We start from the raw sequence: 27,924 nt of genomic DNA, 5'->3' as shown, positions 1-27,924 counted from the left end.
ACCCACACATGTTATCAAGTATGAACACGGCAGAGGACAGTTTCCTTTTAAAAGCACACTGCCCTACCAATGCCTTTAAAATCTATTAAAGAATATCTTGCCAAGCCCAGGAGAGCATTACAATAATTGGTTCTCTTACCCAGGTGAAAAAGAACTTATCTGTCAACTAAAGAAGTGCAGAAGCAATTAACACCTCAACACTCTCCTGGGAAATTGCTTAAATTAAAGAAATAACAGGGATACATCATGGTTATTGTATTTCTAATATTTAGTTACTCACATGGCTGTAGAGTGCCTCAGCCCTCCCCTCCCCGCTCTGTCTGTATGGCTCGGGGTGTACTTGGGTGCTTGCACATGTGGTTCTTTGGTCATATTTCTCAGAGGCTGATGCAGAAATTGGGCTGATGCAATTCACAAGCAAGGCTATGTGTGTCTTAAATCAATAAGTTCTCAGGCATAAAAAAGAGGTTTCTGGGTTCTGTGCTGACCCAATGAAACTGACTTATTTGTCCTCTTCCATAGCTGGGCTACTAAACAGAAAGTTTATATTTACCAAGCCTTCATGGCAAACAGCGGAGGCTGAGCTGGGGAGTGAATCAGATGGGTAGAAACCCTTGTTTGTCAGAAGCAAGATCTAGGACAGCCTAGAAGTCCAATCCATCATCTCTCCCTCTTCTCAGTAATGATACTCTGCCTTTATTGAGTGCGGTCTAGGTACAGAAACCTGATGAGGGTTTTGAGAGACCCAGACGCTGAGAGCAGGGCCTGCACCTCTGCAAATCTTAGTCAAGGTAAAATGTATTTCTTTCCTTCCTCCCCACCCCACCCCTAATGCTTGGCTCCTGTAAGAAGGACCAAAGTCAACTCTCAGAATTCTCAGAGAAAATCATACAGGATGTTCCAGTCCCCGTTTACAAAGGGGAAGTCAGGTAAACATGAAAAAGACCCCAAGCAGAACACCCATCCTTCTGAAACTACTCCCAAAAATTGCAGAGGAAGGAACACTGTTAAACTCATTCTATGAGGCCACCATTGCCCTGATACCAAAAACCAGACAAAGAAAAGAAAATTACAGGCCAGTATCATTGATGAACATAGACAGAAAAATCCTCAACAAAATACTAGCCAGTTGAATCCAACATATGGCATTATGATTAAAAGGATCATGTGCCACAATCAAGCGGGATTTATTCCAGGGATGCAAGGATTTTTCAATATCTGTAAATCAGTGGGTATATGACATCATTAAATTAAAGAATAAAAACCATATGATCATCTCAACAGATGAAGAAAATGCTTTTGATAAAATCAACATCCATTTATGGTAAGACAGCTTGCAACAAACCCAGGAAGATGCTAAAGGAGCCTCTGAAGGAGGAAAGCAGTTAGTTCACTGTGTCTGGGGGCTGATTCAGATCTTAGATGATATTAAAGGTCATCTGGTTTAAGACTTACCTCATTTGATTTTCTTTTTTTTTTTTTTTCATTTATTTTTATTAGTTGGAGGCTAATTACTTTACAATAGTGTAGTGGTTTTTGCCATACATTGACATGAATCAGCCATGGACTTACATGTGTTCCCCATCCTGATCCCCCGTCCCGCCTCCCTCCCCATCCCATCCCTCTGGGCCTTCCCAGTGCACCAGCCCTGAGCACTTGTCTCATGCATTCTTTACAGCCACAATCCAGTTTGGCTGTGTGGGAAACTAATCCTCTCAGAAAGCGCCTATGTCTTCTTCAGGCAGTTTGAATCAATACTAACTACATATATTAGGCACCTCATGGGTACCAAGCCTGACTTAGTCTGCTGTGTAAGACAGACGCTAAGGTAGTCATTCATGATGCCCGACTTATTTATTTCTTTTTAAGAAACCAGTTTGCTTTTACTTAAAAAAATTAAAAAAAATTTTTTTTATTAAAAATTATTTATTTATTTAGCTACTTTTAGCTAGCTTTGGCTGTGCTAGGTCTTTGGCGCTATGTGCGGGCTTTCTCTATCGTGGCAAACGGGTTTCTCACTGCAGCAGCTTCTCTTGTTGCGGAGCACTGTCTCCTGGGCACTTGGGCTTCACTAGTTCCTGCATGTGGGCTCAGCAGTTGCGGTGTACAGGTTTAGTTGCCCTGCAGCTTGTGGAATCTTCCCGGACCAGGGATGGAACCTGGGTTCCCTGCATTGGCAGGTGGATTCTTAACCACTAGAACACCAAGGCAGTCCATGATACCTAACTTCTGACCATGAGACCTTGCATATCCCCCTTTTTTGAGAGTGGGTGTGACCTGTGCCTTGTATCTAACCAGTAGAATATGGCAAAGGTGCTGGGATGTATGTGATTACATGTTTTGCGATTATGCACATAGGATGTAGCAACCATCTTGCTGGAGACTTTCCTGCCTTGCGGGTTTTGGAAAAGCAGGCAACTGTGTTAGGGTTGAAGGTCTTCGGCTGAGAGCCAGCAAGAAACTAAAGCCCTGAACTGAATTCTGTGTGAATTCACACACACCCTGTGTGAGCTGGACAGCAGACCCTTCCCCAGTCAAGTCTCAGATGGGGCTGCAACCCTGGCTGACAGCCTGATTGAGCTCTGTGAGCCCCTAAAAAGGAGAACCAGAGAAGCTGTGCCTTGATTACTGATTCACGGAGACTATGAGATCATGAATGGTATTGTTTTCAAGCTGTGAAATTTGCAATAGTATTGTCACACAACAGTAGATAACATACAGATGCTTTATAGGTATTAACTCATCTAGTCCTCATTACTGTCTCAATTCACACAATGGGAAAACTGATACATGAAGCATGAAACATAAGCAACCAGTCAAAGTTTACAGAGCAGTAGGTGGCAGGGCCAGAACTCAAATAACTAAATACCGAGGTAGCTACGCTACCAACCAGTAAGGTATGCCGCCTTTCTGTACATCTTAGAAACTTCTACTTCAAGTTGCTTCCATATCTGATTTCTATAAATTATCCTCATAGCATGAGTGAAAAATCCAAATGCAAGGACAAACCAGATACACTAAATGAATGGACAGGTCGTATGTAACCTGATCAGCAGGGTGTGATGTGAAACAGGCTGAAGATCAACATATGCTACCTCATCTGGCCAAGTGCATCTAGGCTGCCTTCAACCAGTTTGGGAGGGTGTTCTCTGGTGACCTCAGACATATGAGTTCTTATTATGCTTCTGAGTTCTGAGACCACATGGACCCCTTTTCCATCAGTTCAGTTTAGTCATTCAGTCGTGTTTGACTCTTTGTGTCCCCATGGATGGCAGCATGCCAGGCTTCCCTGTCCATCACCAACTCCTGGAACTTGCTCAAACTCATGTCCATCAAGTCGGTGATGCCATCCAGCCATTCATCTTCTGTCATCCCCTTCTCCTTCTGCCTTCAATCTTTCCCATTATCAGGGTCTTTTCCAACAAGTCAGTTCTTTGCATCAAGTGGCCAAAGTACTGGAGTTTCAGCTTCAGCATCAGTCCTTCCAAGGAATATTCAGGACTGATTTCCTTTAGGATGGACTGGTTTGATCTCTTTGCAGTCCAAGGGACTCTCAAGAGTCTTCTCCAACACTACAGCTCAAAATCATTAATTCTTTGGTGCTTAAAATCATTAATTCTTTCTTTATGGCTTCAAATATTAGAAACCAGTGGTGATTCCTGTTTCCAAACTTCTATTTTCTCCTTTAAATGAACAGCAATACCCTCACATCTTTGTTCTCTCTTGCAGATGGTCTTCTTGACACAAGGATAAATATGTACAAGTGTGTTGGCTCTATGTAGTATCAGCTGAAAACTCCTACTATTTCTCTCCTTTATTCCTTGTGCATAGACAGCAGAAGAGTCCTTGTCACCATAATTACTACCACTTTCATCTGGCCTCCTAGAAAGAACAGTTCTTGAATATGCTTTACTAGAACATGGACAACTTTTATCATACAAGAACTACAGTGAACAGGAGATGGTAAGGTCAGCTGGAAGAATTTTTCCAAGTTCTCTAGGCCATAACAAGAAGAAGCTGGGGAGGAAGTCTACTTCTAGTAGAAACTGGTGTAAAGTTACTTTTAGCATGGTGAAATGCTGAGCTACCCAATTTCAATGATGCATCTCCGGTAGCTTCTAAGGAGAATAGTCTAACTAGAAAGGACAGAATTTAATGTAAGAGGAAACTTATGCTAAATCTAGGTAAAGTGATATTAAAATAAAATATATTTGAGCTTCTAGAGTCCAGTAAATTACCTCTCAGAGAATTTAAAAATATGCAGACATAATAATGAAACAAAGATAAAAATGAAAGATATGCCAAAAGGCTAGGAACAGGTGAGCATCTAAATTTCTACAATGAAGGGCTTGGAAATTCTAGATCTCTGGGATTGATGGCAGGTCCTGGCAAAATTTTAGAAAGGATATTATACCACTGAAGAAAAAGGCATGCAGACTAACATTATACAGGCATACCTCATTTTATTGTGCTTTGCTTTATTAAGATTTTACAAGCTGAAGGTTTGTGGTAAACCTATATCAAGATTTTTAGCACCATTTCCCCAACAGCATTTTCTCATTTAATGCCTCTGTATCACATTTTGGTAATTCTTGAAATACTTTAAACTTTTTCATCATTACTATGTTTGTTGTGACCTGTGATCAGTGATCTTTGATGTTACTATTGCCATTGTTTTGGGGTGCCATGAACTGTGCCCATATAAGATGGTGAACTTAATAAATACTGCGTGTTCTGACTGCTCCACTTACTAGCCCTCTCTCTCCCTCTCTTTTGGTCTTTGTATTCCCTAAAACATACAATAATATTGAAATAAGGCCAATTAATAGAATTACAATAGCCTCCAAGTGTTCAAGTGAAAGGATTCACATGTCTATTGCTTTAAATCAAAAGACGGTTATGGCTGATTTGCGTTGTTGTATGAAAGAAATCAATACAACATTGCAATTATCCTCTAATTAATAGAAAATACTCTGTGATAAAAAAGAAATCAAAAGATAGACATGATTGGAGACTTTCCTGGTTGTTCAGGGGCTAAGACTCTGTGCTCCTAATGCACAGGGGCTGGGTTTCATCCCTGGTTAAGGAACTAGACCCTACATGCCACAGTTAAGAGTTTGCATACTGCAACTAAGACCCAGTTCAGCCAGAAAAAAAAGAAAAAAATTTAAAAAGAAATATAGACAGGATTGGGCTTCCCCGGTGGCTCAGAGGTAAAGAATCAGCCTGCAATGCAGGAGTTGCAGGTTTGATGCCTGGGCCTGGAAGATCCTGGAGATCTTGCCTGCAGAATCCTATGGACAGAGGAGCCTGGCAAGCTCCATTGTGTTGCAAAGAGTTGAAAGCATACGCACATACACACATAGACATGATTAAGCTTAGTGAGGAAGGCATGTCAAAGCGGAGACAGGGCAAACACTAGGCCTCTTGTGCCAAACAAAGAATGTAAAGGAAAAGTTCTTGAAGGAAATGAAAGGTGTTACTCCAGTGAACACACAAATAATAAGGAAACCAAACAGCCTTAGAGTTGATCTGGAGAAAGTTGTAGTGGTCTGTACAGAAGATCAAATCAGACACAATATCCCCTTAAGCCAAAGCCTAACCTGGAGCAAGGCCCTAACTCTCTTCAATTTTATGAAGGCTGAGAGAGGTGAGGAAGCTGCAGAAGAAAAGTTTAAAGCTGGCAGAGGTTGGTTCATGAGGTTTAAGGAAAGAAGCATCTCCAAAACATAAAAGCTCAAGGTGAAGCAGCAAAAGCTAACATAGAAGCAGCAGGAAGTTATCCAGAAGATCTAAGACAATTAATAAAGGTGGCTACACTGAGCAATAGATTTGCAGTATAGATGAAACAGCCTTCTATTATAAGACTTCCTACCATCTAGGACTTCCATAGCTAGAGAGGAGAAGTCAAGGCCTGGCTTCAGAGCTTCAAAGGGCAGGCTGATTCTCTTGTTAGGGGTTAATTCAGCTGATGACTTTAGGTTGAAGCCAATCTTCACTCACCTTTCCCCAAATCCTAGGGCCTTCATAAAGGAACAAAGCCTAGATGACAGCAGATTTGTTGACAACATGGTTTACTGAATGTTTTAAGTCCACTGTGGAGAGGTACTACTTAGAAAAAAGATTCAAAATATGACTGCTCAATAACAATGCATCTGGTCACTAAAAAGCTCTTGATGGAGATGTACGATGAGATTCATGTTGTTTCCATGCCTGCTAACACAACATCCATTCCATAGCCCACAGATCAAGGAGTAACTTTTACTTTTGAGTCTTATTATTTAAGAAATACATTTTGTAATGCTATAACTATGGAAGATAGTGATTCCTTTGATGGATCAGGGCAAAGTAACTTGAAAACCTTTTGGAAAGAATTCACCATTCTAGATGCCATAAATAATGTTCCTGACCCATGAGAAGAGGTCAAAATATCAACACTACCGAGTTTGGAAGAAGTTGATTCCAACCCTCATGGATGACTTTGAGAGGTTCAAGACTCCAGTGGAAGAAGTAACTACAGATGTGGAAACAGCAAGAAAAACAGAATTAGAAGTGGAGACTGAAGATGTCATTGAATTGCTATCAACTTTGGTAAAACTTTCATGAATGAGGAGTTGTTTCTTACGGATGAGCAAAGAAAGAAAGTGGCTTCTTGAGATGGAATCTAGTCAGGGTGAAGATGCTATGAAGATTGCTGAAATGACAACAAAGCATTTAGAATATTATATAAACTTAGTTGATGAAGCAGAGGCAGAATATGAGAGAGGATTAACTCCAATTCTGAAACTTCTGCCATGGGTAATATGCTATCAAACAGCACTGCATGTTACAAAGAAATCACTTATGGAAGGAAAAGTCAGTTGATGTGTCTAATGCCACTGTGTTATTTTAAGAAACTGCCACAACCACCTCAGCCTTCAACAGCTACCAAACTGATCAGTTAGCAAGCATCAACATGGAGGCAAGATCCTCCACCAGCAGAAAGATTACAACTTGCTGGAGACGCAGATGATGGTTAGCATCTTTTAGCAGTAAAGTATTTCTAAATTAAGATAGATACATCATTTTAAAAAGATGTAATGCTATGGCACATGTAACAGACTACAGTGAAGTATAAACATAGCTTTTATATACAATGGGAAACAAAAAATTCATATGATTTACTTTATTGTGATATTCACTTTACTGTAGTGCTCTGGAACAGAATCTGTACTGTCTCCAAGAGATACCAACATATAAGTACAATATAATGTAAATACATATTTGAGTATTTCAGTGAGCTTTGAAAAAGAACTCTTGTGATAACTTGTGGACAGTACAGAGTTCTGTGAACTGAAAGTCTGTTGCTTTGAAGCTCACGGAGGATGATACCCACAATGATATCCTGAAAATCACTTTGGATGGAGGAGCGTCAGGCTTCTGGTCTGGGTGCTGCGGAGCTCCGTCCTTGGTACTGCTATGCTCAAAGTTTGTAACAGTGTTAGATGCTTGTAAAATGTATGGTGAATTCACTGCTAAGAAGAGCGGTAAATACAGGAGACGTGCACGAATAGAAACGATTTCCACTATGTTGGGAAGACGAGCTGAATCATTTGAGAGCTGGCTACAAGAGCTGAACGATGAGGGGCTTTGGATTAAAGTAATGTAAACTCAGATATTAGCTTGGTTGTTGGATAAACCTGGGCAAGTTACATGAGCCTCGTGAGACTTCAGTTCTTCCCCCATAAAATTGGTATCATTAAATATCTCTTTTGAACAAATAAGACTGGTACATAATAGATGCTCAACAACTGTTAGTATCCCTCCTCTGTTCCTCTTCTCAAATCCTCCTAGCTGAATATAATCGAAATACATGTACAGACAACCAAACAAAGGGTGCCGTGTTGCCAGGTGTTACATGAAGTTCTATGTTGAAGGGAGGAAGCCAAGCTCCTGAGAGAAATTCATGAGAACAAGGACTACTAACTGCAAGTTCACTGTAAACAAACATCATTTGTTCATTAAAAAATACAATCTTAATTGTCATTAATTGAGTAGAATACCCACATCAGGGAAGGTCCTGGTCTTCCTGTACTCTGCGCTCTTCAACTGGAAGAAGAATTCAGTGTTCGCTGTCACATGCTAGAGAGCCTCCCAGGCTGTGAAAAATATTACACAAAAGGCCAGGTTGAAGGGAGGAACATGGTTTACCTGGTTAAATAACAATGATGACTCAGGAAAGAACTGATAGGTACATCCAAGTGTTTGAAAGACTTTTGGAGAAGTTCAGAAGAATCAAAAGAGCCACTGGGTAGAGATATAAGGTAAAAGGTTGGCATAAGGAATGTTTCCTAACAGGTAGAGATGTTAACACATCACTGACCAGAAACATATCAATACCGTAGGCCTTAGTTTCTATAAAAATCCACCAGTCAATACTGTGTTAAAAAGTGGGGGCTACCTTTCAGTTGAGTTCAGTTCAGTCACTCAGTTGTGTCTGACTCTTTGCAACCCCATGAATCGCAGCACGCCAGGCCTCCCTGTCCATCACCAACTCCCAGAGTTTACTCAAACTCATGTCCATCAAGTCGGTGATGCCATCCAGTCATCTCATCCTCTGTTGTCCCCTTCTCCTGCCCCCAATCCCTCCCAGCATCAGGGTCTTCTCCAATGAGTCAACTCTTTGCATGAGGTGGCCAAAGTATTGGAGTTTCAGCTTCAGCATCAGTCCTTCCAATGAACACCCAGGACTGATCTCCTTTAAGATGGAGTGGTTGGATCTCCTTGCAGTCCAAGGGACTCTCAAGAGTCTTCTCCAACACCACAGTTCAAAAGCATCAGTTCTTCAGCACTCAGCTTTCTTTATAGTCCAACTCTCACATCCATACATGACTGCTGGAAAAACCATAGCCTTGACTAGACAGACCTTTGTTGGCAAAGTAATGTCTTGGCTTTTTAATATGCTATCTAGGTGGGTCATAACTTTCCTTAAGTATCCTGTCACTAAAATAGTGAAGCAGAAGGAGTCAGATGTGAGTTTCCTATACTGAAAGAAGAAAATAAAAGGAGAGATGTGTGTGCACATGTGAGAGACTGTGCTAGGTTTTGGTGTTTGGAACAGAAAGAGCACAATGCCTCTTCATTCCATCTGAGCATTTTGTAAGGTTTGATGCATAACAGTGATCAGATCATAAAGTAGGTAATTAAGAAGTCTTTACTATATCATGGACCACACCCAGTTATGAACCCTGCTGGGTGGGAGAATTTTTAATGAAGAAACATTTTCTTGACTATAAGGAACTCAAAACATTAATTCCAGGTGGTACAGTGGCAAAGAATCTGCCTGCCAATGCAGGAAATGCAGGTGTGATCCCTAGGTCAGGAAGATCCCCTGGAGAAGGAAATGGCAACCTGCTCCAGTATTCTTGCCTGGAAAATCACTTGGACACAGGAGACTGATGGGCTACAGTCCATGGGGTCACAAAGAGTAGGACACAACTGAGCGACTGAGCATGCATTAATACAACCTTAAATTAGAGATAAGTCTAGAACATAGGAAAATAATTGCAGAGCAACTTGAAACAGGATGAGCTAACCTGCCAAAAGGTTTAATAAAATCACATAATACTCTGGGTGTTCATAAAAAGAAATGCTTATGAAAGGCCATAGGGGAGATGGAATATGATATATGGGGATGACATGGGGGTATCAGCATCAGATGTGTGAGTTCATTTCATCCCTTTTTGATTTGAAGAAGTCAAGGTTTTAAGAGAGAAGAGGTTTCTATTTAGTTAGGGATCTACAGGGCTGCAGGGTAATCCTGGATGTTGCCTAAGGCAATCCACTCTTCCAGTCTTTGAAATGACACTTCCTCCTCCTCTGCAAGCCTGTATCATCTCCTTCCTCTCTGTGATGACCTCACCTATTATTTCAAGAAGAGCACAGAGCCATCAGAAGAGGATTTATGTGTCTTCTTAGCAGGAATCTACCATAATCCTTCTACCTTTGTGCCCCTGGATTCATCTGCCATTCTTCCTGCTGACACCTCTGCTGCATGCTGGGCAGCCCGCCCCCTCTCCCCCGCCCCACCTTGAACCTCTTCAAAGATGAAGCTTTGGCTTTCATCCCTTTTGCATCCTGTATCAATTTCTCTCATTCCACTGACTCAATCACATCAGCACACAAACACGCTGTATCCTCTCCCATATTTAAAAGAGTCTCCCCAGATCACTTGTCCCCTCCAGCTACTGCCCATTCTCCTGCTTCTCTGGATAGAGAGAGTTTTTTGAAAACTTGAAGGTGTTGTCCATGTTCTCTGACTCTGTACTCAGGTCCTATTCTCACCTCAGCCCACTCAAAGCAGGCTTTTGCTCCCATCATTTCACTGAAACTTCTCTAGTTAGGGTCACTAGAAACTTCCTTCAAACAGAATCCTATGGCCAGTTCTCAGTCCTCATCTTATTCCTTTTATCATCAACACCTGACTCAGTTTCTTTCTCCTCCTTAGTCCCGTGTGACCCTTAACTTGGGCTCCAGGGCACCACATTCTCCTGCTTCTCCTTGCACTGTGTCTGTTTCTTCATGTCTTCTGCTGAAACTTCCTTCACGACTGACTTCTGAAGGTTGAACTTCCCCAGGCTCAGACCTTGAACCTCATCTCCATCTATCTGCACTACCAAGATGATATCTATGCCTCACCCACCTGTTGTATGTGTACATACCAACAGCTCCAAAATTTGTAGGCTTGCCAGGTGGCACTAGTGGTAAAGAGCCTGCCTGCCAATAAAAAGGATGCAAGATGTGGCTTCGATGCTTGGGTCAGGAAGATCCCCTGGAGAAAGAAATGGCAACCCACTCCAGTATTCTTGCTTGGGAAATCCCACGGACAGAGGAGCCTGGTGGGCCTCAGTCCACGGGGTTGCAAGAGTCAGACACGACTTAGCAACAAAACCACCATCACCACTGAACTTTACTCCGAGTTCCCCATTCCCTGTTTCCACTGATCCACTTCTTCCTCAGTGGGTCTTCGTCTTAGTAAATGGCATCACTAATTACCCAATTAAGAGCAAAAACCATGGATTCATCCCAGACTTCTCTTTTCCACTCATATTTCACAACTAATTTGTCAGTAAGGTCTTTGGACTCTCTTCAAAATATGACCATTTTTTTAACCTCTACCTCCATCAAGGTAGTTGGAGTCACCATTCTTTCTTTCTTTCTTTCTTTTTTTTAACCATTATTTCTTGAATGAAATACTGCAATGGCAACTGACCTCCCTGTCTCCATTCCTGCCTCCACATAGAAGCTAGAGAGATTTTAAAAATGCAACAGTAACTCAACTGCTCAATCCCCACAATGGTTTCCTGTCAAACTCAGAATAAAACTCAAGCTCTTACCTTACCTACAAGTGCTAAAGAACCTACTTTTGTCTTTCTCTGCAACCTCATCTCTCACCACTCTTAGCATTGCTTTTCCTTTCTGGCCATGCTGGCCTTCTCTCCATTTCTTGAACAAGAAAAGCTTGTTCTCACCTCAGGGCCTTTGTACTTGCTGGTCTTTTTGGCCTAGAATCCCCTTCCTCCAGACCATTATGGGTTCATCCTTCATTTTAGACTCACACAACTGTTACTGCCTAATTGAGGCTACATAACAATTAATTGAGGCTATCCTAGACTTTCTTTTCAAACACATGTCTTTCTGTCCAGCACTCTCTTCCTTATGCAGTAAAGTGAAAGTGAGAGTTGCTCAGTCATGTCCGACTCTTTTCGATCCTCTCCAGGCCAGAATACTGGAGTGGGTAGCCTTTCCCTTCTCCAGGGGATCTTCCCAACCCAGGGATCGAACCCAGGTCTCCTGCATCGCAAGCAGATTCTTCACCAGCTGAGCCACCAGGGAAGCCCAAGAATACTGGAGGGGGTAGCCTATCCCTTCTCCAGGGCATCTTCCTGACCCAGGAATTGAACTGGTGTCTCCTGCATTGCAGGCAGATTCTTTACCAGCTGAGCTACCAGGAAAGCCTCCTTACAGAGTAAGTCCCCTGCATACGAATCTTCAAGTTTCGAACTTTCAAAGATGTGAATGTGTGTTCCATCAGTGTCAGGCATGAGTGATGTTGCAGCTTGCTCTCCGTCTCCTATTGTTGACAGTCCTTCAACTCTGTCATCTCCAACCTCATCTCCCTCCTCCAGTCAGTAACTCTTCTTGCCTGCTCATCAATACCAGCCCCTGTATGCCAACTGTTGTACAGTGTTACTGTACTTTTCAAGGCACTGAACTGTAAGATCAAAAATGTTTTCATTATGCTTTGTGCATGCTTGTTTTCTATATATTATTTGTGTGAAAAGTATTATAAACTTATTATGTACAGTACTACATAGTTGTTAGTTGGATACCTAGGTTAGCTCTGTTGGACTTAACGAACAAATTGGACTTGCAAATGGAACCTGTGCGTATGTGAGGGATTCACTGTACTAGTTTATTTCACATCATTGCACCTAGCACAGCCTGACCTCATGTTAGGCAGTGAATGTTAAGTGTCTGCCTCCCCCACTAGCATGCCAACTCCAGAAGGACAGAAGCATGTAGGATGCTGCAAGCTTCGGCAACACTACCAGACACATACAAAAAATAAGAGAAGATCATTTAGTTAAAATGGACTTAGGGAGCAAGTAAAAGATTGGCTGGAGGGGAAAAAAAATGATATGATGAAATAGGCAAGGATGAAATGTGTGGAATCAATGCATAAGCAGTTTACATTCTATGTAGAAGGCAGGAAAGCACGAGTGTCACAATCAAACTTCTAAAGAGAAAAAGATTTGCCAGGTGCTATCAGGTATTCCTTCCCCCACCCCAATTTCAAAGCAGAAATCTTCATAATATCAGTTTACCACCTACCTCAGTAAGAGTCCTTAGTAATGTGCAAGGATGTTTAATAATAAGAGAATTGAAAATGTACATATTGAGCACAGGGCCCAGAGTAATTCTTAACTCACTGAATCAGATAATGGGGGATATATATGATCTGATTTTAGAAATCTCTTCGCAAGATGAAATGCTCTGCTGCAGAACAAAATGACTCATTTCATCCATTCAGTGCTATCTTAAAACTCTGTGTTATCCTAAGGTTTTAGAAGGGAAACACGAAGCAGAGAGTCACGGTGCTACCAGCTTAAAAACAAGTATTTAAAAACCTGCTTGGCCAATTTCAATTTGTTTCCTTGAAAATCACATATGTATAGAATAAATTACAGCACAGCCTACAGCATAGTATCAGTTTGGCTCCTCAGTTTCTGCTAGCCCTCAGTTACTTAGAGAAACAATGGCATGACCCTTGCCTCTACTTACAGACGCACCTGTAATCAAGGGACTGTCAGTGATGACTGAGATGGATTCTGCGACTTGGACAGACAGCCCACTCCTACCCAAGGCTCCTGCTCACCTGACATTTTCTTACATTACTTGAGAACAGACGCTCAACTGGCCACTAGGAGTCAAAGTCTTTTCACCTCATTTTCATTAAGAATTCTCCTCATCACCTTCTCTTTTCGCTCACTGCTCAGGATTCTGGTGGAAATTTATTGTTATCTAAATGAATTTTAGATACGATTTTATTTGATCCACTACTTTCTAGCCCTGTGACCTTGGCCATGTTAGTTTAGCTCTCTGAACTTGCTCCCTCATCTATTAAGAGGGAAATGAAGAAAAGTTAATTCCTAGAGATGTTGTGGGAGAAATGTAACATTATTTATCAAAATGGTTTGGTCGATATCTGGAATATGGCATGAAATGAATGATAACAAGTATTTTTCTAATTATCTATGGTTTCCTTCATTCTCTCTTTCTAGATTAGGTTACTCTTGTGATCACTGCATTTGTGTTATTCCCTAGGCTTTGGGTTAATACTTTCAACCTCCTCTCTATCAGTATTTCTCATCATTTTATAGCAAAAGCCCCACATGCCTTCCACTCCCATCCCAATGCCCCGCTGCTACACTATAAATCAACAACCACTCATCAATATACTGACAAACTGGGGTTCTCAATGTCATTTCTCTGGAGAAGAATCTCACTCCAAGCCAGAGTTTCCCGAAGGATATTGCATATAAACATTGATGGATGTATTTGAGGGAACAAACAAACCTTGAAAAAAAACAAGTTTGCAGAGACGTGCATGGACCTAGAGTGTGTCATACACAGTGAAGTATGTCAGAAAGAGGAAAACAAATAGTTTAGGTTAATGCATACACGTGGAATCTAGAAAAACGATACTGATGAACCTATGTGCAAAGCAGAAATAGAGACACAGACACAGAGAACAAAGCTATGGATCCCAAGCAGGGACAGGAGGGAAGCAGGAGGAATTGAGCGACTGGGACTGACACATATATGCTGTTGATGTTATATGTAAAACAAATAATTAATGAGGACATGCTATATAGCCCACAGGACTCTCTTCAATGCTCTGCGGTGACCTAAACAGGAAGGAAATCCAAAAAAGAGGGGGACATATGTATACACACAGCTGATTCACTTTGCCACACAGTAGAAACCAACTAAAACAACTAACCTCCAATAAAAATTAATGTAAAATTTATATTAGAAAATATAATTAGCATATCGAATTCAACATAATAAAGCAAAAGGGGAAAAGTGTATCAATTTACATTCACTTAAAATCATATTAATTATAGTCAAGGTAGACCACAGATACATAACAAACATGAAGATGACAAGGGAGTGATTGAAACTGGGAAGTTGTTCTAAGTCATGTCAGCCTGATGGATAAGAAAGGGGTATTAACAGGCCCGAAGACTTTCTGTTCTATCGTAAACTATGTAAGATGGTCCTTCTATTTCCCTAGTGCGGGGACTTCCCTGGTAGTCCAGGAGTTAAGATTCCACACTCCCCCTGCAGGCAGCATGAGGCGACCCCTGCTCAGGGAACTGAGATTCCCTAAAACGTGCACAGTGTGGCCGGCAGGGGCAGGGGGCAATATATATATATATATATTATATATATATATGATTTCTTTCCCTAGTGTCAATGAATCCATACAACTTTCTTTTCTCTCTCTCTCAGTTGGTTTAATGTTGTGTTACAACACAGGCGTACAACATAGGTGATTCAGTTATACGTATACATATATTCATTCTACCTCAGATTGTTTACACATACAGATTATTACAGATACTGAGTAGCATTCCCTGTGCTGTAGAGTAGGTCTTTGCTGGTTATCTATTTTATCCTTACAACTTTCACCCAGTCTAACTCTCTCAAGCAACTTAGTTAAAAAACCCCAACTGAAGGTCTCCCTACCTTGGAGAGCAGGAGAATTCCTTTTTCTTCAGTGTCTAGGAGACAAAAAAGACTTTCTCCTTGTGCACATTTCCTTGAGCCTCCTTGTAAAATGTTTCCAGACACTGGAGGTTGCGCTGGCTCGTCAGAGTCACTCTGATTACTGCGTGTACCCAGAGCACGACACTGACCAACAGTTACCACTTCTATAACACAGGGGGACTCAGGGAAGATCCAAGCAACAGGACTAATTCATTACACATCATTTCCCGTAAATTGCATGCTGGAAGGATGATTGTTTAAAAATCATTTGCTGCCGATGTACCACTTCATTATATTTCACCCGTGTTTACTAAGGCGGGAGAGAGGTTCAAACATAATAGACTGTCATTTCTCTGAATTGCTAATGAAAGCTGCAGTGCTGAACACACAAATCAAGCCGCTCATTTTTTGCCCAGCGCAATCTGAAAACTCACTATGTACCACCAGCCACAGAGCAAAGTGGATCAGCTCTCTGGGGGAAAATCCTTCATGTGTACCTGACATAAGAAGTAATAAGTTCTGCTTTGCATCACTCTATTTATAGACTTCAGTTATTTTCACATATTTTTTGGCCTTTTTTTCTATAGCAGCATGCATTCTCAAATGAATCAGTCTCATCTTGTCAATTTTACTGTTAAATTGGGCTTAAATATTCTCTTTAGGTGTTAGAGGATTACAGAGACATTTTCTGTTCAAACAGGAACAAATGAGACTGAGGGGAGACCTTTGGTCTTTAAAATTCTCTAGCTTCTAACTGACCTATATTTAGGCAGCAGATGATTTCCTTAGAAATGCCATATTTGGTGCAACCCCAAGGCCTGGGTGAATAGCTGTTGCATGGTATACAACGAGTCAGAAAATACACGGTAAACGGAGACTATGTTGAATTTTGGGTTTTTTTTTTTTTTTTTTTGGTAGCAAAGTATACTAGTCATGAGGTGACTAACTCAGCACAAGGAAAACCTTCCTGCTGATCTTTGCCTGCTCATTAATTTCACAAGTATTGACTGAATCCTTACTATTTGCTAAGCACTGCTCTATGCGCTGTAGACAATAGTAGTAAACAGGACATATAAAGAACCTGACCTGGGGTATCTTACGTTTTAGTCTGAGAATGAGAAAAAAATAAATGTATCAGTCAGTTTCAGATAGTGGTAAGTACTATGGAAAATTAAATAAATGGAGGCATGCGCAGAATCTCAGACATATTTGTAATGCTGCCCAGAGTCTTGATTTTATGATCTTAGACACTTGTCTCTAAAGAAGTGATACAGCTTTGACAATTTCTTAAATATTCAGTAATTAACAACATTTGTATCACTGTTTTGAGTTCTTGATGCTGACTGTTGGTCTTGATGCTGCTCTGGCAGGACACCCTCATACTGTGGTCCCCACAGTCTTCACCTGGGCCCACTGGGATGTCTTGGAGGATGTGGGGACAGCCTGACTGAGCAGCTAAGTAGCTCGCCTCTTGGCATATTCCTCCCATATGGGTGATCCCGTCACTAAGAGCAGAGTTTGATTTAGCATCTTTGGGCAACATCTGCAGCACCCTAGCACCATTTTTTTTAAAGAATTTATTTATTTATCAATTTATTTATTATTAATTTTCTTTTTTGGTTGTGCTGTGTGGCATGCGGGATCTGATTAATAGTTCCCCAATCAGGGATCAAATTTGTGCCCCCGTAGTGAAAGTGCAGAGTCTTAACTACTGGACAGCCAGGGAAGTCCCTCATGCCTTTTTTTCCTTTAAGTTTTAATTTTTGAAATAATTTTAAAATTGTATGAGAGCTGCAGGAACACTCTAAAGCACTCACTCCTTGATATCCTTCATCCACACACATGTACAGAGACGTCTCTCCTTTTTTTTTTTGCATTATTTGAGTGTGCATTGCAAATATAATGGCCCTTTACCTCCATTCCCCTGGTTGTACTGAGATGTAACTGACAAAGCCATAAACCACGTAAAGTGTCCAGTGTGATGACCTGATGCACACACGTTCTGCGCCACACCATGCTTTGTGCGACGTGACACACGATTGAGTCAACCGACTGGTTTCCTGTCGGTGAGACACGCTCCATCTCTTGGAGCGGCTCAGTGATGGCACTAGACAGAGAACTAGGCCTGAAAATCAGCGGAAATGCCCTTCACCCACCTGAACAGCATTAGAGCTATAAAATCCTAGTGTAAATGTCACTCTATATATCTGCTGTAATAATGAAAATTTAGATCAATGAAGCGTCAAATTGTATGTTAACAAAGAGGAAAATGCTGAACAGAGAGGGCAGAACTTTAAACATTCCTGTCCTTCCCTCTTAACTCAAGGTTGCCAGCTTCTGTGTGGGGCCAAGGGCACTGTGTTATTTTCTACACTTTGATTTTTCAGTAGGTGTCGATGCTTCCTGGAAGTATTCAAAACAGTATATGTGTATACATCTTGGGCTGATTAACATTTCAGACTCTCAATTCCATATCTGTATACCCTCTACAAATAACCAAATGTGAGATACAAGAAAGATATATCATCTTTACCTTATTACGACCAAATTGATCAATGTCTTTTCTCATATTCTAGGAGAAAAAAAAATTCTCACACAAAATTTTGAGGTCTCATTTTGGCTACAGAGTTAAGATAATTTTCCTGGGGCACCAAAAGTTTGGAAGTGCAATAGATACGAACACTTGACTTCTTCCTGCTTCTGTGAATTGCCCCAAATTCTTTGCCATGAAAAAAATAAGCAAAGAAAGCCATCCTACCTGGAAAAAGGAGGTAAATTGAATAAATAATATATTAACTTTAGGCTTTCAGGTCTAGTGTGGTATTCTGTCTTTTCATGAACATTAGATAGACATGATTAAATAAGTCACAAATTATTGTAAAATGTGTTAAAACAAGAGTCTGCAATAATTTGGACAAACCCTCCATGTGGTCAAACTTTGACTCACTGGTAATCTTTCAAACAAAGGAAGATTAGACTGACAGATTTTTTTTTTTTAAAACAACCATAGATGTGGAATAGAATCTGCTAGTTCAAAATACTTGGAATTCATCTTCTCTTTGAAAAAGAAAATGACTAGAAATGAGGTTAAAATTTTTTAACAGAATGTTAAATTTTTAATCTAAATTTAAACTTTAGTGTCATAGAGACATTAACGTCATTTCTTTTCCACTATTATCATTACTAAAAATTTTATAAAACCTTATGAAAGACCAAAAAATCTTTTTTTACACATTATGCCATAAGAGACATGATTAAAATGACAAGTTCCCAAATAACATGAAAAATGCATTTCCCCTTTATGCAAAGCAAATGCATTTTGCTCCTAAGAGATGTTTAATCTATTCTCTTTTTTGAGAAGAGATGGCAGGGGGACGAAAGGATTTACAGTTAGAACTGTCATTTAATGAAAGACACATATTTGACTTGTGATTATAAAATAACTTGTAACAATTTCGAGTTTAGACAGCAGTAGTGACTTTTGATATGAATGAAAAACAAATTATATTTCTGTTAACATTCAAGGTTACTTCTCTGAGTCAGAATTATTAAAAGTTACCCTTTATTATGCCACGGGAATAGTGGAACCAATGTTAAGAAATCTTCTCTATGTGTATGCATACAAATATTTATTCCAGGAAGCATTAGGTTTCTACAGAATTAGTTTAAAAGAACAGCTTAATCTTTCATAAAAACTTTATAAAGAACTTTAATATGCTTTCTACTACCTTATACTCTTCCTCCAACCCCTCCATCAGAGAGAGTGCTCCCATGAATGGTCCAAATTCAATCACCATCATTGGCTCATTGGGAAGAAATGTGAGGAAAAGCCATAGTTTCTTTATAGTTTTAGCTTCTGAGTGTTTGCTTACTCCCTAGCAATTGGGGCACCAAAATGGCCCCAGGACTGCACTTGCCCTGAGAAATGCCTTTTACTGAAAAGATCCAGGGGCTAGTAGAGGATCCAAGCTTTTTTAAAGGTCTCCTTCAGCTCACTGGTGCATTTTTCGTCTAGACACATCTTTCCTTGACAATAGCGTGGTCATAATTCTCTTGAGGGAAGTAAGGTTGGGAGGTGAGCACACAAGAACAAAGGCTGTAAACTTGCACTTTGCTGTGCTAGCTCTATGGTGTTGACTTTAATTTATCAGGAGGACACCTTGGGATTTTTTCAGCAAATAATAAAGAGGGTGCATTTTCCAGGTTGTCTGTGCATTTCTCTCTTTTGCAGTCTCTCTCTCTCTCACCAGAACAAGAATTAACAAGTATTTTTAAGTAAGACAGTAAAAGTTTAGAACTCCAACTGCCAGAACTCAGTCAAGAAGCAGTTTCCAAGAAGTGCCTAAATTTTCTCCTTAAGATGTAACAGTAAGTCATAATCACCTATTAACCACTTTGGTTTCTTAGCCTTCTGGCTGGTGAACTTCTTTTTCTCTTGAACTGTTCTAAATAATTAAGAGGATTTTGAAGACGTCCGACCCTTTTGGCTGATACCTTTTAAGAAAGAACAAAAGTGTGTTTGTTCATGTTCAAACTCCAGGAAAATAACCCCTGATGCTATTAAAAAAAAAAAAAAAAAAGGTTCCTTGATTTCAGTGACTTTAGAATTGATATAAGGGGCTTCCCTCGGGGGTCCAGTGGTTTAGACTCTGTGCTTCCAATGCAGAAGGTGCAGGTTCCAGTCCCAGGTTGGGGAACTAAGATCCCATGTGCTATGTGGCACAGCCAGAAAATAAAAACGAACAAAAAACCCCCTACCAATTAAAAAAAAAAAACCTGACATAAGGAAGAACAAAAGGAAAAAATCTATTACGAAGAATCACTGTGTGTCATGAACTAAGGATTGTAATCAATAACTTCTGTGTACCTAACATATAACTTTAAAAACTACTTACTGATTTTAAGGTGAAGCCTGGCCCATAAACCTGGGTTGTAATTTAGTATGTAACACTGGAAAACCCATGAAAGGAAAATATGAGACTAGTTCAGGGCTTCCCTTGTGGCTCAGATGGTAAAGAATCCACCTGCAATGCAAGAGAGCCTGGTTTGATCCCTGTCTCTGGAAGACCCCCTGGAGAAGGGAATGGCTACCCACTCCAGCATTCTAGCCTAGAGAATCCCATGAACAGATAAGCCCGACGGGCTACAGTCCATGGGATCACAGAGATTCAGACACGACTGAATGACCAAGCATGCATACACACCGTCAGTGCTTTTGTTCAGTATCATATAAAGTGGAAAGGACAGTGGGAAGTCTCTTTACTCCTCCCAGCAGAGGATTACTGAGTACCAGCTAATTAGAGAAGCCGAAAAGGAACTGATGGATAACTGGCATTCTTGAATTTCAAACTTTGGGGACTGCCTTATTGCTGACAAGGAGAAAGCAGAGAACATGGCCCATAGCTGATTGCAGTAGTTTTTCTAAACATGACCAGCACTAAGAATGAAATTTTATAGGTTGGAATAGAAGAAATCTCAGCCCTGGGTGAAGCCATATAATTAGAGGTTTCAAATTACTTTAGAATCTTCAAAGCACACATACAAGGATATGGATCATTCACAATATGCCTCTTTATAAGCCACGTACTTTCATAAGAAATCAAAGTCTTCATAACAAGAAAAAAATAACCACAGGTAGTTCTTATAAATAATAATCATGAACAGGGCAGAAACTGGACTTGTCTTGCTCTTTGTTCAAGTGGAAAATTCTCCCTTTACTGACAGATTTGCTAAAGCATCCAATGTAATGTTCAAAACACTGCTTTGCTTTATCTTGAGTTGTTAAACTACTGCACTCTAAAATCCTGCCACTAAACTTTAGCTGTACTCAATTTACTTGTTTTTAATATAGACAGGCATTATTTTTGATACTAAATGTACTATGCATTAGATACTAAACGTACTTATGCTTTTAACACTTCTCTTAAGGACAGTTGCTACCACAAGAGGTTTTCCATGAATCACCTAATTCAGGTAAAGATTGAATAATATTTTCAATTTCCTTCCTATATTTATTTTAGAATGTGTGTCATTCACAAATTCAAAATTTCAAACTATGGAAGTCTGGAGGTAAAGACATTTGAAGATATTTCTTCAAAATGTTTTGTGGAGGAAAAAAGGTATTATATATTGTATTACAAGAAATCTCATCACAGCTTCCTAAAGAAACAAAGTCCCAGAATTTTACAAGAATTGCTCAGTAGAAGTAAATCCAAGTTCAAAGAGACAAGAAGAAAGGAGTAATTTGTTATTCAGCATATATATGATCTGCCACAGCAATTTTGAACCACTTTGTTCTGCTGGGTTTGCCTTAGTAAAGGGTTAGATGCTGCTGTGAGAATCATTCCCTGAAAACAGAGGTGAAAGTAAGTCAATGAGTGAGAGCTGATATAAATTCAAGTCATTTTACAAAGGATTTGCACACAAGATGAATTTTCACAAGTTGGCAAGCTTTTCCAGAATCTTGCTTTCATGAATGTTATTTGAACAAGTTGTGTAGAAGGCAGTCTCCATTCTACGAGATAGCAGTGCTTTTTTTTTTTTTTTTAAACCAAGTTGGAACTATTCAGGTCACCAAATAACAGGGATCAAAAGTAAAACAGCTGAAAAATCCAACAGTCTGGTCTAACCTGGGATGCTCTGTCTCCTCACAGCCAATGCTCCATCAGGCGGCTTTGTCTGGCTGGCGGATTTAGTGTAGGGACTCTCATCTGCAAAGGTACAATGAAGGCTTTGGTTAATTTCCATCCAGTTTCTACTGTAGTGAAGGTCTTTCAATGGATTGCAATCCTTCTGCCAGAGAGAGGTGGTACGGTACAGTAGAAAGAGTCCGTAGACCTGGGTCCTAACCTGGGTTTAGCCGTGGGAATTGGTCAAGTCATTTAAATATGCTCTGAACATCAGTTTCCTCCCCTATGAAAGAGGGATATGTATTTGCACCCATCTCTGAGGATTGTCAGGATCAAGCTATAATGCACATGAAGGCATAGAATGGTAAGACGTTTGTAAAAACAGTACACAGATGATTTGCCTGTCACCTATATTCATTGATAAATAAATATCCATGAATATCAGTAACAGGAAGACAAGGAAGGAATAAAATGGCTCAGTGGGCACTAAGAATAAACTAGGAGAAGAACAAAGGAAAGGAAAAGAAATATTACATTTCAGAGAAGCAGATGACAGAGTATTAGTATTGCAGGGGAATAAAGACACACAGAATTAGTGAGTTCCTACTGAAAGTATGAATGGGCATCCAGTGGAAAATAAAGGGAAAGGGACATTCAGGGCAAGACCAGAGAAGCTAGGTTAAGAATAGAGAAGGAAAGATGGTTTGGGAAAAGAAGACACATATTGCAATGAGCTGATCTGCCCTCTTAGAAAGAGATGGAAATAACTTGGAAAACCAGAGAAAGAGCAACTGAAGAGCCAGAAGGACTAAAGCTCAGTATATCTGTGACAGTTAGTCAAGAAGCTGAATGAGCAAAACACAAGGTGAAAAAACCATACAAGTGATGGATCCATCAAATTCTAAGTAATACGACTTTTTTTTAAATCTAGGAAAGGATTTAGTCTGACTTGGAATATAGGTGTAATGATCCAGGATGGCAAATACTAGGGTGAAATAGAAAGGAAATATTCTTTTTAGTCGGCATAGGACATTTGTATAGAGTAAAAGAGATGTCTGAGTGACATTAAACACTTTCAAGCATAGGATGTATACAGCCTGTACACATACATAGGTAATGTACAATAATTACCTAGTAGATCTACTCAAGCTAGATGACCCAAAGGTTACTTCTGGCCATACTATCAGGTTGCTCTGTTGTTGTTGTAACAAGAAATCATTAAAGAATTAAAAACAGCATTATATTATATATGCAAACTACTAAAATATAACAAGGATTTAATTCAGCAACAAGCTTTTGTCATCTGAAAACATTAACTCTCCCAACTAAGTAGTTCATGTTGCAAAATTAAGGAACTCAACTCCTCTTTAGGATGTACTTCTGGTTGAAATGATTCACGATTTCTTCCTAAAACTAACAAGGTCTTCGTAAGCAATGACAAAAAGGAAAGATTAACACTACTGTAAGCTGCAATTAACTTAAAAAATGTCAGTCACGCTGTTTCATGTTTATATTCCATTTGTCACACAATTCTTTATATTCTTCCAACCATAAAGACAAACTACCAACGTTCAGATATCAGTACAATCAACAGCATCATTTTGCTTATGAAGCAATATCCTAGATCTTTGACTCTTCTCTTTGTAAATGCGATTTTGAGGATAAACACAAACCACAAAACAAAATGCCAGTCTTATATTACAAAAGTCTTTGCCATTCCGTGCCCACCCGAGTATCTGAACTCTTTTCTCACAATATTGATTTAATAACCAGGCCATATGCTTGACCAAACTTACTATATGCTAAAGTCTGGATTCTTTATAAAACCAATTTAAAAATGTATTTCTTTTTTATTATCTAAAGCTTTGAAACCATGTACTTATAAGTACAGAGCACTGAGTCAGGAGATACAGATCACAACAATCAGTTTCAGGGATAGCATCTTGGAAGCCTAAAGGCTTTCTCAAGGTTTCAATTTGTCTAGAGTCCAGCCAACTAAAGTCTTGAGTCGAATCCAGTGTTGGATTTTCTTACAGGACAGTAAGAGATCTGACCAGGAGACTCTGGGGTGCTTTGTATTTGATGGTCTATTTTAAGGAGCCACGTCTTTAGAAATTTACCTAGTTTGCATTACAGAAGTAGTCAACCCTGGCAAAACTGTTTTCTTATTTATTTTGGAGAACCATTTCCTTGATTTAGAGCTGAGATAGTCTAGTTATGCACATCCTTAAAAGGTTGAAACTGAATTATAGATGGCCACCTGGCCAGCCTCTGCTTATCCATTCCCCAGCCCCTGACCGCACTCCAGTGTTAAGACTGTCCTTACTGAGCACAGATGAAAGTAAACAATTACCTAGAAGTCAAAATTTGCATTGGTTGAAGGATCAGACTGAAATAAGTTCGATATTATCTAAGAATAGGTTTCTGAAGTCACTCAGGATGAAGGCAATAATTCCTAATACAAATGAGGCAGAATCTCGGCAACCTTCATCAGGAGGGTTAAGGTGAGCACATCAACAGAGCAGCATGGCACCTTTTAACATTTATTTTTAAAGAAACTTTTCCTAGGAACATCTGTTTAATTTAAACCCCGAGGAGGTATCACAGGCCTTTTATAAAAACCTATCCATCAGAGAATGGGCATCAGTTCTCTTAATGTGATCTATTCCAAGTCAAATCTTGACTCAAACTTTGAAAATAGAAATGGAGGGAAGACATTGAATAACTCAGTGGCTGATGCCTCCGTAATATTAGGTTGGTACAAATGTAATTGTGGCTTCAGACTGTGAATTTTAAATCATTATTACTAGGCTTGAACCCATATTTATTAATCAAAATAGGAACCATTACAATCAAAACATTTTTGCCAAAGAGAAATAAGTTTCCTTATTCTCATAGTGTAAAAATCGGTGTTCTGGGATTCCAGAACTCTTGGAAAGCATTTTCTGCCTCTTGCTGGCTGTGGAAGCATTTTCCCTGCAAAATGTTGTCAAGATGCTTGAAGAAGTGGTAGTCAGTTGCCAAGAGGTCAGGTGAATATAGTTGAATACAGAAACATTGTAGACTAATTTGTTCAACTTCTGAAGCTTAGCTTGTGTGATGTGCAGTTGGGAGCAGTAGTGGAGAAGGATTGGGCCCATTCTGTTGACCAATTCTGGCTGCAGGCATTGCAGTTTTTGGTGCATCAGATGTAATGGTTTTGCTGGGATTCAGAATGCTGCAGTGGATCAGACTGGCAGCAGGTCACCGAATAGTGACCACGACCTTTTTTAGTTCAAGTTTGGCTTTCAGAAGGGCTTTCAGCTTCTTCTTGGCCCATCCACTGAGCTAATCATTGCCGGTTGTCCTGTAAAATCCACTTTTCATTGCATGTCACAATTCAATCAAGAAATGGTTCCTTGTTGTTGCATAGAATAAGAGAAAAATTTGCTTCTTTGTCTAACATCAGTTCCATAGTTTAATAAGTCATTAGCACAAAAACATAAAACAAGAAATGCACATTAAAATGATGTATAATATAACCACATTTAAGAATGGATTCTAATATCAAACGGCAAAGTTCAACCATGCAAAACCGCAATTACTTTTGCACCAACCAAATACAATGGAATATTACTCAGCCATAAAAAGAAAAGAAATAGTGCCATTTGCAGAGGTCAGGATTGACCTGGAAATTTTCATACAGAGTGAAGTCAAACAAAGATAAATGCCATCTGATATCACCTTTGTGGAATCTAAAATAGGACACAAATGAGTCTATCTACAAAGCAGAAACAGATTAAGAGACTTGTGGCCGCCAACTCGGGTGAATGGAGCGTCGGGCTGGGAGCTTGAGGTTAGCAGATGCACGCTGCTACACTTAGAATGGATAGACAACAAGGTCTTACTCTAGAGCACAGAGAACCATATCCAGTCTCCTGGGATAAACCATAATGGAAAAGAAGATAAAATAAGAATGCACATGTTTATAAATGAATCACTTGGCTGGACAACAGAAATTAGAGCAACATTGTAAACTGACTATATTTCAATTTAAAATGTAAAAAATAAACGCCAATACAATTAATTCACTGTTGCTCAGTAAACGGCTCAAAAGTTTCAGTGAATTACAAGATCTATGTTAATACTTTTTGTTTATCAGGAAGACACTAAATAGGCTTTCAAGTTCCAACTAATTCCATAAGTGAATTAAAAAATAGGTGAAGTAACAAAAAAGGAGTCAATCTATAGATAGTTCTAGGACAGTGCTCATCCCCTAGTATGCATTCATTAAACATTTGCTGATAGACAATTAAAATTGTATTTAAATAACAAAAAAGGAGTCAATCTATAGATAGTTCTAGGACAGTGCCCATCCCCTAGTATGCATTCATCAAACATTTGCTGATAGACAATCAAATTGTATTTAACTTTTCAAATTAGAGCATTTATTGTAAATAAGCAACCTGAAGAAAGTCAAACACTTGTTAGCTAACCTCCCTCCTCCCTCTGATTTCTTTTTCTAGGTTTACACCTATTCCTTTTAAAGCCATATCACCATCTACTACTAATTAAGTATTGCCTTATTGCATGTTCAAAATTTGTGACTATTTATAAAAATAATATTGAAATATATTCCCTTTAATTTCCATTCAGACTACAGAGGTTTATTGAGTAACCTTTAACATAATGCCTTTAAACAAAAGAATTCCAATTTTTATACCAGACTCTCTGCCTTGACTTTAGGGTTATTAACAAGGGATCCTTATGGAAAGTCGCTACAGGACCAAGAAGGCATTCTGCAAGTGAGTCCACGTGGCAAGTAATCATCAAGGGCATCACAGGTTATCAGAACTGTCGGCCTTTTAAAACGGCATCATAGCAGCTAGATAATCTCTGCCACACATGATGGCTGCCCACTGTCACTGGTCATAACAAGAAGGAGCACGGGTCCCCTTTATGGTGACATCCCAAGAGGCTAGGGAAAACGCCCTCCATTAAACGGAGAATGGGACACTGTGACAGAGACAGACAGGGCTTAGTCAAGCATATACTTAAAACAGAAGTTGAACAATGGGGGGACCATCTGTCCCTCTCATTCGTCCTAATTTGACCAGTCTCCTTATGTACTAAACACAGGAGGGGCAAACACAGATCATTTGTTTTGATTACATGTTCCAAGTGAAGCTGGTATTTACAAACGTGGCAAGCAAACAGCAGGCACCCAAGAGGCAGGGCTTCATTCCGCATCATGACCAAAGCTCATGTTGGAGCTGGGAGAATCCCATCTTGAGGAATGGACTCTGTCCCCTCATGTTCTTGTAACCTTGAACAGTTGCCTAGCATCAAATATCAGCCATGTGTAATCAGGCTAGTCCTTGTCTCCATCTTCTACCTCTCCCATTCTGAGTCTGGGCTTCTTCCCAGAGGAACCAGATATGACTATAGTTTTAAGAATCTCTAGCTGTGTTCAGGGCTTTGTTGAAAAAAAAATTTAATTTCCTTTGGCTGAGACTAATCAGCCTACGCTAAACAATTTCTAACAACTAATTATGCACAATCGAGGCACCTGCTAAGCCAGCAGATCCCTCAACTTCTTGATTAGGAAAAAAAAAAAGAGGCATTTTGTGCAATTACACATTATGACCATTTCCTAGCAGCAGGGAGACAGCCAGCTCATGCCACAACGTTCATGTACATCGTTAAGAGCAGGCGAGAAAACTGTTTTTCGTGATTGAACAAAATGACTTCCACTGTGAAGGAAATAATGTGTCCATAGAATTCGATTACATTTCACAAATTTTAGTGCCTACTAAGTGCAAGGGCTTCCCGGGTAGCTCAGCAGGTAAAGAATCTTCCTGCAATGCAGGAGACCCCGGTTTGATTCCTGGGTCGGGAAGTTCCCCTGGAGAAGGGATAGGGTACCCACTTCGGTATTCTTGGGCTTCCTTGGTAGCTCAGACAGTAAAGAATCCACCTGCAATGTGGGAGACCTGGGTTC

At 39.8% G+C, this 27,924-nt stretch overlaps 1 protein-coding gene across 3 annotated transcripts in view; it reads right to left on the bottom strand.

Moving 5' to 3' along the window:
- Positions 1 to 27,924, bottom strand: part of GRIP1 (glutamate receptor interacting protein 1) — a 442,838-nt gene that overhangs the window by 184,350 nt on the left and 230,564 nt on the right. For all 3 annotated transcript variants that reach the window (XM_061130617.1, XM_061130618.1, XM_061130619.1), the window contains exon 2: positions 21,945 to 22,025. In XM_061130617.1, coding sequence (XP_060986600.1) covers positions 21,945 to 22,025 — 81 coding nt within the window. The remainder of the gene's footprint in view (positions 1 to 21,944; positions 22,026 to 27,924) is intronic.

Source organism: Dama dama, chromosome 3, assembly GCF_033118175.1.
Source record: "Dama dama isolate Ldn47 chromosome 3, ASM3311817v1, whole genome shotgun sequence".
Classification (NCBI taxonomy): Eukaryota; Metazoa; Chordata; class Mammalia; order Artiodactyla; family Cervidae; genus Dama; species Dama dama.
Note: the sequence above shows the minus strand (reverse complement) of the source record. Positions and strands in the feature narration are given on the sequence as shown.